Genomic DNA, 15,105 nt, shown 5'->3' on the forward strand with positions numbered 1-15,105 from the left:
CGTACATCGCGCGTGCGTGTCGCTCTGCGTTCTGCGCCATCCGTACAGTATATCGAAGCGTGACACTGACACTGATACGCCGCCGCCGCTGCTCACACCCCCTCATATCCCCTGGGGCCACATGCCGCAGCTGCCTGTTTCCCGACAGCCCAACTACAGTATAGCAGCCTGTCCACTCCCTTTAAGTAAATAGTGCCATGGACATTCATTCTCCTCATCTCTTACGGCCCACTATGCCGATCCTCAATTTCCTGCGAAAAGTCGTCAACATTGTCGCGCCGCCGCCGCCAAAGTCCACAGACGGACGCGACCAGTGGCCATCGCGAGCGGCGTTCCTCCTAGCCGCAATGGGTGGGTGTGCCGGCCAGGGAAACCTCCTCCGCTACCCATCGGTGGTGTACAACAACTACGGGTTACAGTGGTTCATCCCCTACCTTCTGGCCGTGACTTTGATTGCGATCCCGGCTCTCATCCTCGAAATCAGTGTCGGACAGGCTTACCGTGGAGGAACGGTAATCGCTTTCAACAACATTAACAAAAGGCTCCGAGGCGTCGGCCTCGGGCCGGTTATTGTGAGCTTCATCGTCACTCAGTATTTTACAGTCAATCTGGCGTGGATCATGACCTATTTCCGCCACAGCTTCACCTCGCCCCTCCCATGGACAGGCCGCATTGAAGAGTTTTACAACAAGAACGTCATCGCAAACCCAGAACCGATACTGGGAGCACTGTCCGATGACGGCAAGAGTGTCCTCTCTTTCACGAAATACCCCTACATCAACCTCATTGGCGAGACTGTTGGGTGGTCGGCGTTTGTGTGGCTGCTCATCTGGCTGAGTATCTGGCGTGGTGTCGGTCTCACCGGCCGCGTGGTTTGGTTTACCATGGGATTGCCGATCGTGAGTGACATGGGTGTGGCGAGAGATTGTACAGTACTCGACTTGTACTTGTACTCGACTTTTGGACATTCAGTCCAGCCAGACCTGAGGCTAACGTTCCAGGTCACGACCATCATCTTTGTCGGCCGCTCGCTCTCTCTCGAAAATGCCAGTGCAGGCGTGCGCTTGGTGTGGGCGACGTGGCGCTCGGACCAACTCCGCTCCGGCACCGTGTGGCAGACGGCTGTCGGCCAAGTGTTTTTCTCAACAGGCGTCGGTTTTGGCTACTTTACCTCGTACGCGAGCTACAACCAGAAGCACAGCAACGCCGTCATGGACGCCATCCTCATTTGCAGCTCCAACGTGCTCTTTGAGAACTTTGCCGCCTTTGCCGCCTTTGGCGTCATCGGCTACCTCCGCCGCTGGCCGCAGGACGGCGTTCGCCTGGGTGCCTTTGTGCTCGGTTTCCTCACCCTCCCCGAAGCGGTCCTGCACATGCCGGGTTCCAACTTTTGGGCCGTACTCCTCTTCTTCACACTCATCGTACTCGGTTTCTCAAGTGCGTTTGTCATGCTCGACGTCGTTGCGACCATGTGGGTCGATTCGGGAACAAAGCTCTCCCGACCAACCATTGTCACTACCCTCACCCTCGTCTCGTTCCTCATGTGCCTGCCCTACTGCACCCAGTTTGGCTACTACTTGCTCGACGGAATCGACAGGTGGATAAACAACGTCGCTCTTGTCTGTGTCGTGTGGTCCGAGGTGGTCATGTCCACTACCGTATACCGCTGGACCGACGTGAGGGATCAGGTCGGCCTCCCCGCCTTTGTGGTGTACAACGTCGGTTTCTTCGGCGCACAAGTGTTTGGAATCGCCCTCGCACACGGTATCGGCAACCCTGGCGCCGGCGCCGGCGCCGGTATCGGCTTCTGGGCCGTCATGTCGGTTATCGCGACCCTCATTGCTGAACAGCCCATTTCGCCGGCACCGCGAAAGTGGAACCGCCGCTTCATCGACCGATTCTGGTACCTCGCCTTCTACACTGGCAACCAGCTGCGGCGGGACCTCAACGAGATTGTTGGCCAGGGCCGCAACTGGAAGATCCCAGTCTTTGTGCCCTTCCTGTGGCGCTACGTCTCGGGTCCGGTCCTCGCCATCATCTTCAGCTTTGCGTTCCCCGAATTCCACACGCTCCGTTACGACCCGATGATGATCGCCGGCTTCATCCTCTCTATCCTCACACTCACTACCATGATCGCCGGCTTTGTTATGCCGCGCTATTACGGCAAGTTTATGTCGCCGGAGCGTCGTGACGAGGGTAGCGAACCAACAACTGCGAACACACTCAAGCTTGACCTTGACGAGTCCGTGAGCTCAGGCTTGTCTGTAGACGACTCATCTTTGGATGGCATAGATAACGGCGTTAATAACGAAAAGTAGCGGGCGATCGCGCATTCCTGCTTGTATTATCTACACACGATGTCTTCTTGCGGCTCGTCGTCCTGGTTTCGAGTCTGGCCCTTTTTGGACTCTGAAGAAACCTCGGTCACCTCCACTCACAGGCTTGGAGGATATCTGTGCACCCCTGCACACATGTACAGTATACATCGTTGGCCTGCGTGCGACTATGTGTTCAGAAGCTAACACCTCCGTGCGCTCGTCAACGATGCCAACTAGAAAGAGAGCACAAAAACAACCCCAAAGGAGATGAGATACACGTGCTCCGCATCGGCGCGGATGATGAGCGGATTCCTATTGCCGGTCGAGATGTATGCTGCGACACCACGGCGCGACTCGGTCGACCAATCCCAAGCGGCCGTCAGACGCACGCTATCATCACTGCATGGGATGACCTGCTCTTTGCAGGAGTGACGTGCCACATCCTTGGCTCGATTGCTCCCGCTGAGCTCGAGTGCGGCTCCCATTGGGTGGCGGTGTAGCACGTCTCCCCCAGGCCGGGCCGCATAGTCGCCCACGAGGAGTGTGGTGGCGGCAGCCCCTCCGTGATGGTCGAACGCAAGATGTACGGCTCGCAGTCCCATCACCTGTGACGCATCGATGAAATATGGCCCACCAAACTCGTGGGTGAAGTATTGGGCGACGTCTGCCCGTCTGAGGCTGGCGGTGAGTGTCGGCGAGTGGGGATTCGGTAAAGCAGCGCCCTTCTCCCAGTTTCCAAAGTTCTTGTTCTTTTCGGAGGAGGTTTCATGCCCGTCACTTTCTGTGGGATCCTCGCCGCCGTCGGCGCCTCTATGAAATCCGTCGGTCCGGTTGAACTCGTCGCCAGAAAATGATGAACGGGGAGGCCGCGCCCTCTCCTGGACCATGCGGCGCAGCGGCCCCAGCCTGGCCGATGTCACGTACGTATTAAGTCGGAGAGATTCTTTGTCCTCTTCCGGTGACAACATGTGTACAACAGGTGACGCAGAGAGCAGAAACAGACGCCCGTGGGGGTCGAAGGACACCCCGAGATATAGATATTCAAGTTGACCCGGGGTGACGTTGGCCAACTCCTCCAAGAGCGGCAGAGGCCGGGGGATCTCGACAAATGCCTCGACTGTTCCAGGGTCGTGCTGGTCATTGGGCGGCAGAGCATGCTCAAAGCGGAAAACAGGGCCTTCAAGTCCACGTTCCTCATGCCCTTCAGGGCGGGTTAGCGGAGCTTGGATGGATCCGGTCGGGATATCACGTTCGTCGTCGCCTCCGTCTCGGTGACTGTTGTCGGACGCCATGAGAAGCTGTGCTTGGCCCCGCAGCATGGTACCCCAATTCTTCATCTCGAGCCCGTCACCATACTCGCACCTCACAGTAAGCTGCTGCCCAGTGCGCCAATCGACCGCAACCCATCCGTTGCGCGCAGCGATGCCGACCTCGGCGATGCCGCCCGGGGACAGTCTGAACATCCATCTCACCCTCCCTCCAATAACATATTTGAGGGGACACAGGCCGCACACCTCAACATCCCGGGCGTCGGGGTGCGGGATGGCGGTATTCACACCGTGGGTACGCTCGTCAGGCTCTGCAAGGAACACGTGGATACGACAGTAGACCAGAATTCCATCCAAGAGGTGGCTTTCCGCTCCAATGCGCGTCGTGATTACGCCAACAGCGTTGTCCTCGCGACACACGTCGATATCGTCGAATCGGAAATCGGTGGCATATGCCCAGCTCGGAAGCTCCTTCACGGACAGGTTGCGCGAATGAGTGAGGTCCGTGATGACCCATCCGACGAGGTGTCTCTCACCATCATCCTCGGAGCTCGGTGAGAGCATTTTCTGAGCCACCAGCCCGCAGCTGATAGATGGCAACTCCAGGAGATGCGAGTCAACCGGAAATGGCTGGCCGTCGGCGTCACGAGCGTCCCCAGGTAGCCTGTAAATCGTCTTGGGAGTCAGGTTACACCAGTTCTTCTGCACGCTCATGAGGCGCTCGATCTTGGCAGAAGCGCTGCCGGGGCCATCCTTCAGCCACTTGCCGTACCAGTCTGGGAAACCATAGTATTGTGCACGTAGCTCGACCTGCAGCGACGAATTGCATGTGACGATGCGATTGAGGTTGCGGCACGTTGCGGAAGCTGCGAGGAGGCTGCGCCAGTCGAGGTGGGACAGGATGGCGGTGAGGGCGTGGTCGTGCTCGTCTGAGGCGAAGAAGTTGAGTCCCGTCATATTGTAGCTTGTGGAGAAGGTGATGGGAAGAGGAGAGACCAAAAGACAAGTTCGGGATGTGGAGTGCACTGCCCTTAGAGCACAGGTTCATCCCTTTGAATCGGATCTGAGTGTCTGGCGAATTGCGCGACATTTAATGTTCTGGTCTGTGGCACCTTTGTGGATCCTCGCTATCAATTCATGGCTCGTTGGCTTTATGAATAGTGAAAGAGTTTTCAACACAACGGCACTAACATGGGTTTCTGGCTGCTCTCAGCTGGTCCAATTCAGTCAACCGCTGGCCGCCGGCCCTCGAGGTGAGCCAGGGCTTGGTGGATATGGTGTGTGGGGCAAGTACATGTAGCCACGGCCCAGACCCTAAACCGCCAGCCGGGGTAACAATAGCGTATCTGGGCACTATTGAGACCTCGCTAACAGTCTCATGATTATAAGGACATGGGTATGGGTACTCAAGGAAAGCTCGTCCGGGGTGTTTACGGGGATGCCCATTCCTGGGAGGGCCATTCCTGGGAGGGCCATTCCTGAGGGCTGAGATCAGCCACCAACTTGAGTGGAATCAAGTTGCCAAAGGTCCTCCTGAAGCTGAACTGTTGACTTGAGCCATTTCATGCCCCACAGGAATTTCGAAACAAATGGCTGTCACAGATATGCGAGACATTTGGCACCCCCCAATCATTCCACGCATTCCGCAGCTGTGAATCTCACCAACACGTGTCACCGATTACCCCATCTTGTCCACATCGCCACCCACATTCCCTGCGCTATCGGATGCCAGTGCGTGCTATCCTTGCTAGTTCTCACGTATTCACAAGCAGACGTAAAACTACTCATCGGCGATACACCAAGATGCGTTTTCTTCATCGCTGACCCATATCATGTTGCCACACAACTTGTCCGAGGAGGAGCTGCTCGTGACTCCGGCCACGTCGCGGCCGTCGAGTCCACGCATCGTAGGCGATGAGGCGCTAGGCTTGCCCCCGCTGGGCCAAGAACTCGATTTCGACTTCGATGGGCTACATATGGCGGGGAAACGCTCACAAGCTGCGCTGCGTTCTGAACTCGGGCCCGCGAGCCAGCCGACGCACAGGAGCTCGCTCTACCCCACCCCACACCGAACATCCCGGCCCGCGCCGCAGATCACCCCTTCGCTTTACGGACCCCTCGTAGAACCCCCGATGGAGGGCCCTACAGTTGTGCTCCGGCCAACCGTCCAACTTCCCGTCCAGCTGCTGGATAGCTGGCCTGGACCACCCAACGAAATCTCGGTACGGTCCAGTACCAACTTACTCAAGAGGGAGCTGGACGGGGCAAGAGGCCAGGGAGCTGGACGGCACAAATCGCACCATCTGCCCTGCTGGTTCCCAGCCCCACTGACACCGCCACCAAGTGTAAAGGTGTGTTAGCTATCTCCGAACCAAGCTGAGACAGCACGTCTTCTTCCTCGCGGGTGTATTGACCAACAAACAGTGGGAGGTGTTCCAGCGCGAGGTAGCAGGCAGCGTCGCGCGCATGGTTGCGGCTGGGCCCGTTGCTGCGCAGGTAACAGTCACGCGGGCTCACGTTAATCGGCGCGTGCTCGGATATGATACGGTTTGGACGGACATTTGCGTTCATGCCGACGCAAGAGTGGCATATCTGCGCATCGAGACGTGTTTGCTCGATGTGCTTCCGTTGTGTGGTATTGAGAACCCGCAGGACGGGCTCGTAAGAAGAGATGTGTAGAAATGCATGTGTATGTTGTAGACGGTCGATTGCCCCTTGTGATGGTCCCTTGGCGTGTTAGCGGCGCGAGCTCGCCATCAGACTCACGACTGATGGTGATGCGACATCTCGCACCGTCACGACATGTAATTTGTACAGGTCATCACTCGGGTGCCGAGTCTGCATCGCACCGGCTTTGCGACATCATCTGCCGAGACATAAGGTCTGCTCGCTCACCTCACGCTCTCTTCTCGAGGACCTCACGCTCTCTTCTCGCTGACCTCTACTCACAATATCAGCACCTCACACCATGCCCCCAGCCCGCCGCAAGACGGCCATGGCTGCCGCCCGCGCTCGCAAGGCCACCCAGGCCGCCGTCGAAGTTGACAGCTTTGTCCTTCCGGTCCATGTCGTCCGTACGACCTTTACGATGCCAGGACGAGTGTGGGATGCCGACATTTTCCACCACGTCCAGCAGTACTGCTTCTCTCACCACCGTGAGTCGCAGTCATTCGGACAGTCCTAACGCCAGCCGGTGCTCACGTCGAAACCACTCACCTTTTCCCCCGAGGCGTCGAGTTTCACGTAACAGCGTGGCGCTCGGACGAGCTCATTCCCGCCGTGTGCGCCAACATTGCCAACGTGCTCGGCAGGCCAACCCGATATCGCGTGGGAGACATGTCGGCCATCCTCAAGCCCAAGGATGTGACCAACCACACACCCCTTCAAGTCAATGTCGTGCAACGCGTCACTGGATCCCCTGAACTCCATCGCAGCGTTTGCTTTTGCCACGAGTGCCGCTCTAGCTCCAGTAGCAGTAGCAGTGGAAACAAGAGCGCTTCAGATGGAGAGAAGGGCAATATGAACGCGGAGGACAAGGGCGAAAGTAGTGAGGTCTACTCGAGCCCCAACTTTGATCACCCACGTAAACGCAGCCGCAGCAGGCGCCGCAGTTACTTCCCGTTTGGTGATCGAGTCCCCCTCCAACTCGGCCAGATGCACTCAAGCACGCACAAGCCCTCCGCCCTTGCCCGTGCATCATCCTCCCTTTCTCTTACTCCTGCAGAGCTTCGCTCCCCTGCCTCAGCCACCACGCCTACTATTTCCGCACCGCCACCGTTTGTGTATCTCGCGCCCGGACGCCCGCGCGAGCCATCAACCCCCACCCCATCAACGTAAGGGGGTGATCACAAACTTGCGACCTCGCCATCAGGACACCTTCCAAAGACCTGTGCGCTCGCTCCACTTCCCCCCTCGCCCAACCCTTTCCCACCACGCCAAGCATTCAGCAGCACAAAGGATTAGTAGATCATCATGTAATCAGTGCCTTGCCAGATCCCTTTGTCCTTGTCTCACTTGTTGCTTCTCTAGGATCCGTGCACCTCTGTGCGATCCGATTTATCTGTGCGATCCGTGCCCTCCGTGCCCTCCGTGCACAATCAACTCTCGGCCGTTTAGATGTGGGCGCGCTCCATGAGGACAGGCGGCTGCTCCTCCTCGACCCACTCGCCCTTCTCGATGATCCACGTCGAGTAGCCCTTCTTGGTGAGGTCGAGCACCTCGACGCGCTCGGGCACAATGGCGACAATGACAAAGTTGAAGTGCGCGTAGTCGGTGTTGGGGGGGATGCGTGCGCCGCGAGGCGGCGCGTGGTCGTACTTCTTGGCCATGGGACCGAGCGAGTTGAACACGCGCTCGCGCTGGTCGGCCCAGTACGAGTACGAGCACTCATCAGCGGTGGGAGGAATGCGGAGGGTGCCGCGGGCGTGGAAGAACTCGTGCGCCTCGCCGATGACAGCGGCGCGACCGCGGATGCGGAACTGGTAGCCGGCAGCGGGAACGAACCAGGCGATCTCGACGATGGGATCGTGCTCGACGTCAAGAACCTTGCCGCTGCTGCGGTCGGTTGCGATCTCGAGGAAGCCCGAGGGCGAGACTGGCGTCAGCGCTGGTCTGTGACCATGGGCAAGCATATCTTTGGAGAACGAGTAACTTACAGGCCTGGAAGGTGACGTGGCGGACGCGGGCGTGGCCGCCAGCCGAGGTTGCGAGGGACATTTCTGACGTCAGCTATGAATTTCCTCGTGCAGCTCACCGCGGGCGAGAGGACCGGTCTTGAGGGCCTCGTCGACTTGGTCGCGCCAGGGGGCGCGGAGAGCAGCAGCGGGCGTGGTGACTTTGGAGCGGGCCATTGTAAGTGTGTATGTGGATGAGGAGATGAACAAAGTGCGAGTTAAGTAGTATCACGATTGTGAGGGACTGGGGACGAGAAGCCGCCAAGTGGTCTGAGCGACTCTGCTTTGTCTGTGCGAGTGACACGGGCATACGGAAGGGGTTGACGGGCACGCCGAGCGCCAGCTACAGTGCGCTCATGGGTAATGGCTCGCGTGTCAAGGTCGGTTTGGGAAGGCGACATGTCAACCGCAGTTCGACTGAGGACGTCGACTTGATACGGCGGGGGCCAGTCGTAGAGGAGTGTGGTGAGGTTTGCGGGCAAAAGTTTGCCTTGCTGTGATGATGGCGCACGGTTTCGCGGCGAAGGGGGGTGAGCGCACATTCAGCCCGATCGGTCGGTACAATGGGTCTAGTCGTTAGGCTATCAGCCATGCAGCCTGCCGTGCGAAACCCTGTAATCCGACGGAGCCAGCTGGCTCGTGCGGCAGGAAGTTTGTTGACGCCGAGCTTTCCGCAAGCGCCGAGAAGTCAGGGGCGTTCGAGGTGGCCCCACTCGAGCTCGACACTATCCCCTTTTGCCTATGAGGCCGAATCGCGCAGCAATTTGCAGACGCGGCTCTTTGGCATCATGCCAGATATACGCGTGGCTGCCCTTAGGAGGAAGGGCGTTTTCCCACGTGGGCTTGGACTTTGGACTTGGATGAAACGAGTGGGAGAGGTGAGCCACGGGTGCAATGAGCACTGTAGACGGCTGTATATGGGTTAGTGACCATGTCAAGTCAGAAGCAAGAGGGCAGGAGGCACAATAGTACGACGGGAGGTGCGAGGAAGGTTGCCGTAATGGAAGGAGATAAGGAGAACTGTGGATCAATTGATTCATTCCACGTCGGTGATTGGGGCGAATGGCTCGAGATTGCTGTTTAGGAGCGCGTGTTCACTACAGTGTGAGTTGAGTTGCGTGGGAGTCAGCGGGACGGTGGTACGGTGATTGCTTTGAATGTTTGATGCTTGGGTGCTTGTGTTGTTGCAAAAACTCGAGTCTGATGGGCTGGTGCGTCGTTGTCATCAAAATGCCGCAGCAGGCGTCACTTTGTTTGTGTGTTCTCTGTCCGAGCTGACCGGGTTCCTCGCGTTGCTCGCGTCCTGATGCCGATGTACCAACGGATCAACTTGGATCAATCGCCTCTTGACGTCCAATAGAGGAACCTTGCTATGTCATTGTCAGTAGACTGTCCAATCAGATACAGTGCATTACACACTTGTATCTATCATTCCAGGGGCTAAAGGACGCGCGTGGTGCATCCCGGACGGAATCAAGCACGGTTCACCTCTAATTCTGGAAAAGCGACAGTCGGTAATTCAATCAGATGGCCAATCATAGTGACTTTGTTTCCAAGCAAGACCAATGGTGTGCTTGCTATTTGCTATTTGGCTCCAGTCCAGCATTAGTTTTAGTTGTATTGCCACTTTTTTTCCAAGTGTAAATAACATGCCATGGAACCAAACCCGATCAGCCCTGTAATGCCTGTAACCCTTTGCCCTATTTACCCTGGTTAATCAGCATGCGAGATGCTAGATGTCATGTTTTTGGGTGACTGTCCCTTGTTTAGAGGACAACCTGTCGTACGTCACCTAACAAGCTATCAAGTTGTAGGCCGTACCCACGACTGCGTACTACGCCCGCCAGCCGCCAGCCGCCAGCCGCCCCATCTTGTCCTCCCCTCCAATCCTGTAAAACCTATCCTCATCCATCATCCATTTTATCTACCTACCTCCCCCGTGTTTTCTTCCTTACTCCTCCTCACTCTCATCTACCATGGGCCACGACGACGAGCGTACTCCCCTTCTTTCCAAGCCCTCCGGCTGCTGCGGCGGCAAAGGCGGCGCCGCTTGCTGTGGTGGCAAGGGTCCGTCGAGCTCCCTCAGTCCGACCACCGGCGTCGGCGCCTCCGTCCCACTCAAACGCAACGGCAACACCACCAACAGCGAGCACGTGTGGACGATTGAGCGCCGTGGTTCCAGCTCGTCGCTCCGCTCGAACCGTCGCCGCCGCGTCGAGGATCTGCTCGAGGACGAGGAGCCGCTCCAGTCCAAGTGTGCCGCGTCGGGTGGCCAGTGCTGTGAGTCGAGTTCATCTGTGGAGGGACGGTGGAGTTGCGACAACAACGTGGTCTGCTCTGTCAGCAAACACCTAAGCATCCTAAAGTCGCGACCCATCACCTTCCTCCGCCTTCCTCCATTACTTACCTTTCGCTGACCAAGCAGGCAAGGAGCTCAAGGGCGAAGACGAGCGTCACCTGATCCCTCCCGAGTTTGTGCGCGACTGCATCATCGGCCTCGCGGATGGCCTTACCGTTCCATTCGCTCTTACCGCCGGCCTTTCGTCGCTGGGTAACTCAACCCTCGTCGTCACTGGTGGCTTCGCCGAGCTCTGCGCCGGCGCCATCTCTATGGGTCTTGGCGGCTTCCTCGCGTCCCAAGCCGAGCTCGACCACTTCCACTACCTCCGCAAGCAGACCCACGAGCGTGTCCAGCGCTCCTGTGACGGCGAGATGGAGCGCGAGGTTCACGCGATCCTCGGTCCGCTCGGTGTCAAGGAGACCCTCTCGCGCCTCGTCGCCGAGGAGCTCCTTGAGGTCGAGGACAGTGCGTGCGTTGCCATCGAGGGCGTCGACCGCCCTGATATTGAGAACGGAATCACCAAGGAGGAGAAGGTCGACCCCAACGTCGGCCTCACGGCGTTCCTCCTCAAGTTCGGCGAGGGCATGGAGGAGGTCCCTCGCTCGCGTCTTTGGAGCTCGGCTCTGACTATCGGCCTCTCGTACTTCTTTGGTGGCCTCGTCCCTCTCCTTCCTTACATGTTCACCGAAACTGCCGAGAGCGGCCTCCTCTGGAGCGTGATCGTTACCGGCATTGTTCTCTTCCTCTTCGGTGGCGCCAAGACCTACTTCACTGGCGCGACTGGCGGATACCGCGGCTACCTCTGGGGCGCAGTCAGCATGACCCTCGTCGGTGGCTTTGCAGCCGCCGCTGCGTTCGGCCTCGTCGAGGTCATGGGCATTACAGAATAGAGACGCCCACACTCGTTATCCCCTCATTCACCGGATCCTTTGTGTATGTGATACCCGTTTTGGGCACGGACCAGCCGTGACCCATTAACAGTTCCATAACTTTCGTAGTAGTGTATTTATTTGCGGCCTCATGTCATGTATGCGACTTCAAGTTTCGCCTAGATGACTGAATAGATTGTGGCCGAATTGGGTTGTGCAGAGGACTCGTCGGCCGACTGCGAGATTAACCAGTGGGGCGTTGTTTAGCCGTCCAGTCCAGTCGTCTGGTTGCACCAGTTGCCAAAACGCGCCAAAACCCCAGCCTGGTCAACTCATAAAGCCACACCGGCTGGGATGCAACGTGCACCCTAGATCCCTAGACGACGAGAGAAACAAACTGTGGGAATTGTTGATCGATCGATAAGTGGGAGGATCGCCCAGTTAGTAGTTAGTCACTGGTCACAACCTTTCTGACTTACACGTCCACAGCCGATGCCAACGCCAGTGTCACAGTATACGTATATGCGTACGTCGTGTAGTACCCCACAATGCAATGGAAACTATGGTACAGATGGTCGAGTCAAAAGATGGCGGTCCCTTGACCACTATGAATCAATGCCGGGCTTGACCAGGTCGGCCGCGAGGTCTGGCTTTCCCTTGTGCCATGGCTGGAGCTCAAAGTCCTACCTGTCAGTTCCAACCCTCCTTGCTGGTACACTCACCATCTTGCCGTTGTCACGGTCGTCTGAGACAAGACGTGCCCACTCAAGATACAGACGGAACATGTATACTTCGAGGTCCTCTCTCCTCAACGCTACTCGTCAATGATTATGCGCAAGTGGGAACTCACTCCTCTCGACCCAACACTGTCCATTTCTCGCAATGCGGCGCGCCACCTCGTCGTGTGATCCCCGCCCTGAAAGGGAGCCGCGGAAGAAAGCAAGGACCGAGTACAAGTCCGAATAATCCATTTTGACGGGCACGTACGCGAACCATGCCGGGAGGATCAGCGAGTTCCACTCGGGAAACACAGTCGCCCTGATCTTGACGTTGAGGGCCCGCATGAGGCGCGGGAAGCGACTGCTCCACGCGTTGCCATCAATGTCGAGGAGGTACTTGTAATTGTTGCTTTCCTCCATGGGGTCCTTCGGAGCGAAATCGATCTCGCTCTGCATCTCGGCGCATGTCCCGTCGCCCTCGTCACACTGCCATGGACCCTGCGCGAGCTTGGAGTTTGTATAGTACTCGCCGAGTGCCTTGAGGGAGTGCCGCTCGTATTTGGTCTGTCCAGTGGCGCCAACAGGCATAGTGACCTCATCCTCGCGGCCCGTGCGGTCGTTGGCGAGGAAGTGAAGTCGCTCGCGGTGGCTCTGGCGCCACTTGTGCCCGGCCTTCTTGTTGTGGAACATGCCAGTGGCGAGGCCACGCCAGTACATCTTGCCATTCTTCTTGTTCCAGGACCGTTCGTTGCCCACGCTCTCAATCTCCCCGTCCTTACCGACCGGAGTCACGAGGATGTCCTGGTTGAGCGACGTCTTGGACAACGAGAAGATGGGCAGCAACTTTGTGTGCGGCTTGGGACTAGACGTCTCGACATGCTCCTCGAGGAACATGCCGTGGTTCTCGAGCAGCGATGGGTGGTCGCAGGGGTTCATGGCCTTCAGGTGGTCCGACACAAACGTGTCCGTGGCGGCTGGTATCAGCTGCTGGTTTTAAACGCGCTGCTCACCTTCCTCCTTAACCTGCTTCCTCAGGGGCGAGTCGTTGGGACAAGCCAACTTCCAGTCAAACTTGAATGTATCGACATCGCCAGGATTGGTGACAACCTTGTGGTCAGACGCAGCTTTATTGAGCTTCTGCAAGACGTCGTGGTTGAGCATTACCATCGGCTGGTCGTGGATCGAGAAGGTTGCACGGAAGTTGGGCAGGAGATGGAGGAACTTCTCCATGAGGTTGACCTGGGCGTCGGCACGCGGCCGTGTCGACCACCACCGGTCGCGCGCATAGTTGTCGTTCCACTGTACTTCGACCTTGCCGTTGGTTACGATGAGCGTGAATGTCTCGACGACCTTTTCCAGGTCCGCGTTGCGTGTCTGCAGCTCCTTGATCTCGAGACCGTAATATGGCATAAGCGACTCCATGATACTGTCGTTAGCCAGGTTCTACAGTCCAAAAGCCCAAACGCACATGTCAAACTCGTCGATCAGGAGAACTTCGCGTGTCGCCGCATAACTCCACCAGTCGTCGAAGCCCTTGGGGGGCGGCCGACCCCACTTTGTCACGTAGACCTTGTACGCGTCTTCGAGCGTCTTGCTCTGGCGATTCATGAGGTCTCCCCAGTGTCGTTCTCCCGCTACGATCAGGCCAAGGATAGGATGTGCGCCCTGGGAACTAGCGTTGTTGACTTGGACGATGCCGGGCGAGACTTCGGTGAGCTTGATGCCTTCGGCGAGTGCGCGCTCTTGTGGTGACAGCGCCTCGACGACCGAGAGGAAGCGACATGTCCCGTCTGACCCGTACTCGTCCGGCATTTTGGGAAGGCCACCGTTGATGAGGGGGGGAATCCACTTGGAGGACGACCACATGGGCGCGTCGGGCTCAAGGTGCAAGTGGCCGGGCGCCAGGATGGGTGGGAGTGCCGAGGGGGCAAATATGTGCAGCATGAGGAAGATGGCGGCGATCACACCCCCGATCATGAGCAACCGGCGCGGCTGGGGTAGCCGCTTAAGTGGTAAGCCCATGACGCAGAGAGTGAATGTAACGAGGAATGGTCAGGCGATGAGGCGAGAGAGGAAGATGGATGGATGACAGAGGTTGGGGGGGGCAGTTGGATGACCGGGGTTGGGATCAAGGTGGAGGCGGCACGTTGAGTTGTTGAGAGTGTGAATGTGGTTGTAGAAGTGAATTGGTTTGAGTGCCGTTGAGAGTCTAGTTTGAAAACAGTTGAAAGCAACTAGTTGGGATCTAAATGGGAATGATAAACTTGAGTACTGAGTTTGTTCCAGTCGAAGTGTGAGGTGAAGGTGAAGAGAAGAAGGTTTCGGTCGATATGGTCGATTACTGAATTGGGACTGATCCGTTCTTACACGTTTGAGAGCAAGCTCCAGGGTGGAGGTTTTTGACTGTCACAACTTGGCAACCGACCAATGCATCCGAAAGGTAAGCGTGCCTTGCAGATCAAGCCTAGGATCCTGGGTGTTGGGAGCTGGGAGGTGCAAGGACCAAGCGTTAAGCGTTCAATCCAACAACAGATTGATTCAAAGAAAAAAGCAAGAGGCATGGATGGATGAGGCGAGATGGGGATTGTTAAAGTGGTCAAGTATTTACATGTTCACTCGCATCTCGCTGTTATCATCCCCCCGCGTTTCTCGAAAAGTCGCAGTTTTCAAATGTGCTCGCAAAGTTGACCTTTCTTGTATGTATGCTTGCATAGTATAGTGCCCACTCATCCCAACGATCCAAACATTGGTAAGACACAGTAGACAAGCTGCTGTTGCCAGGCTTTGGGTGGTGGTTGATGGGTCAAACAAACGCGCACAAGACTCTTGGCCATTTCATGGACCATTCCTTCAGGGCAATAGCATCGTTACGTGGTACCAAATACCGCGCACGGCCATCACTTTAGACCTTTAGATC

At 57.2% G+C, this 15,105-nt stretch overlaps 7 protein-coding genes across 7 annotated transcripts; 4 read left to right on the plus strand and 3 right to left on the minus strand.

The window, feature by feature from the left end:
• Positions 1-233: 233 nt before the first annotated feature.
• Positions 234-2,318, plus strand: CcaverHIS019_0308260 (uncharacterized protein; the record flags this gene model as incomplete). Its single annotated transcript, XM_060599315.1, has 2 exons — positions 234-899; positions 1,002-2,318. 2 exons carry the CDS (start codon positions 234-236, stop codon positions 2,316-2,318), a joined length of 1,983 nt encoding a protein of 660 aa, XP_060456021.1.
• A 233-nt stretch (positions 2,319-2,551) lies between these two features.
• CcaverHIS019_0308270 (uncharacterized protein) lies at positions 2,552-4,543 on the minus strand (the record flags this gene model as incomplete). The annotated part of the gene is made up of 1 exon (XM_060599316.1): positions 2,552-4,543. The coding sequence occupies one exon, from the start codon at positions 4,541-4,543 to the stop codon at positions 2,552-2,554; it is 1,992 nt and encodes a 663-aa protein (XP_060456022.1).
• Positions 4,544-5,418: 875 nt separating this feature from the next.
• CcaverHIS019_0308280 (uncharacterized protein) lies at positions 5,419-6,265 on the plus strand (the record flags this gene model as incomplete). The annotated part of the gene is made up of 2 exons (XM_060599317.1): positions 5,419-5,808; positions 5,972-6,265. The coding sequence occupies 2 exons, from the start codon at positions 5,419-5,421 to the stop codon at positions 6,263-6,265; spliced, it is 684 nt and encodes a 227-aa protein (XP_060456023.1).
• A 289-nt stretch (positions 6,266-6,554) lies between these two features.
• Positions 6,555-7,423, plus strand: CcaverHIS019_0308290 (uncharacterized protein; the record flags this gene model as incomplete). The annotated part of the gene is made up of 2 exons (XM_060599318.1): positions 6,555-6,741; positions 6,777-7,423. 2 exons carry the CDS (start codon positions 6,555-6,557, stop codon positions 7,421-7,423), a joined length of 834 nt encoding a protein of 277 aa, XP_060456024.1.
• Positions 7,424-7,698: 275 nt separating this feature from the next.
• On the minus strand, positions 7,699-8,436 carry CcaverHIS019_0308300 (uncharacterized protein; the record flags this gene model as incomplete). Its single annotated transcript, XM_060599319.1, has 3 exons — positions 7,699-8,180; positions 8,242-8,304; positions 8,340-8,436. The coding sequence occupies 3 exons, from the start codon at positions 8,434-8,436 to the stop codon at positions 7,699-7,701; spliced, it is 642 nt and encodes a 213-aa protein (XP_060456025.1).
• Positions 8,437-10,235: 1,799 nt separating this feature from the next.
• CCC1 (uncharacterized protein) lies at positions 10,236-11,490 on the plus strand (the record flags this gene model as incomplete). The annotated part of the gene is made up of 2 exons (XM_060599320.1): positions 10,236-10,539; positions 10,685-11,490. The coding sequence occupies 2 exons, from the start codon at positions 10,236-10,238 to the stop codon at positions 11,488-11,490; spliced, it is 1,110 nt and encodes a 369-aa protein (XP_060456026.1).
• A 584-nt stretch (positions 11,491-12,074) lies between these two features.
• On the minus strand, positions 12,075-14,210 carry CcaverHIS019_0308320 (uncharacterized protein; the record flags this gene model as incomplete). Its single annotated transcript, XM_060599321.1, has 5 exons — positions 12,075-12,152; positions 12,192-12,283; positions 12,320-13,162; positions 13,199-13,614; positions 13,657-14,210. The coding sequence occupies 5 exons, from the start codon at positions 14,208-14,210 to the stop codon at positions 12,075-12,077; spliced, it is 1,983 nt and encodes a 660-aa protein (XP_060456027.1).
• Between the last annotated feature and the right edge of the window lie 895 nt (positions 14,211-15,105).

The sequence above is a fragment of the Cutaneotrichosporon cavernicola genome, assembly GCF_030864355.1.
Source record: "Cutaneotrichosporon cavernicola HIS019 DNA, chromosome: 3".
NCBI classification, from domain to species: domain Eukaryota; kingdom Fungi; phylum Basidiomycota; class Tremellomycetes; order Trichosporonales; family Trichosporonaceae; genus Cutaneotrichosporon; species Cutaneotrichosporon cavernicola.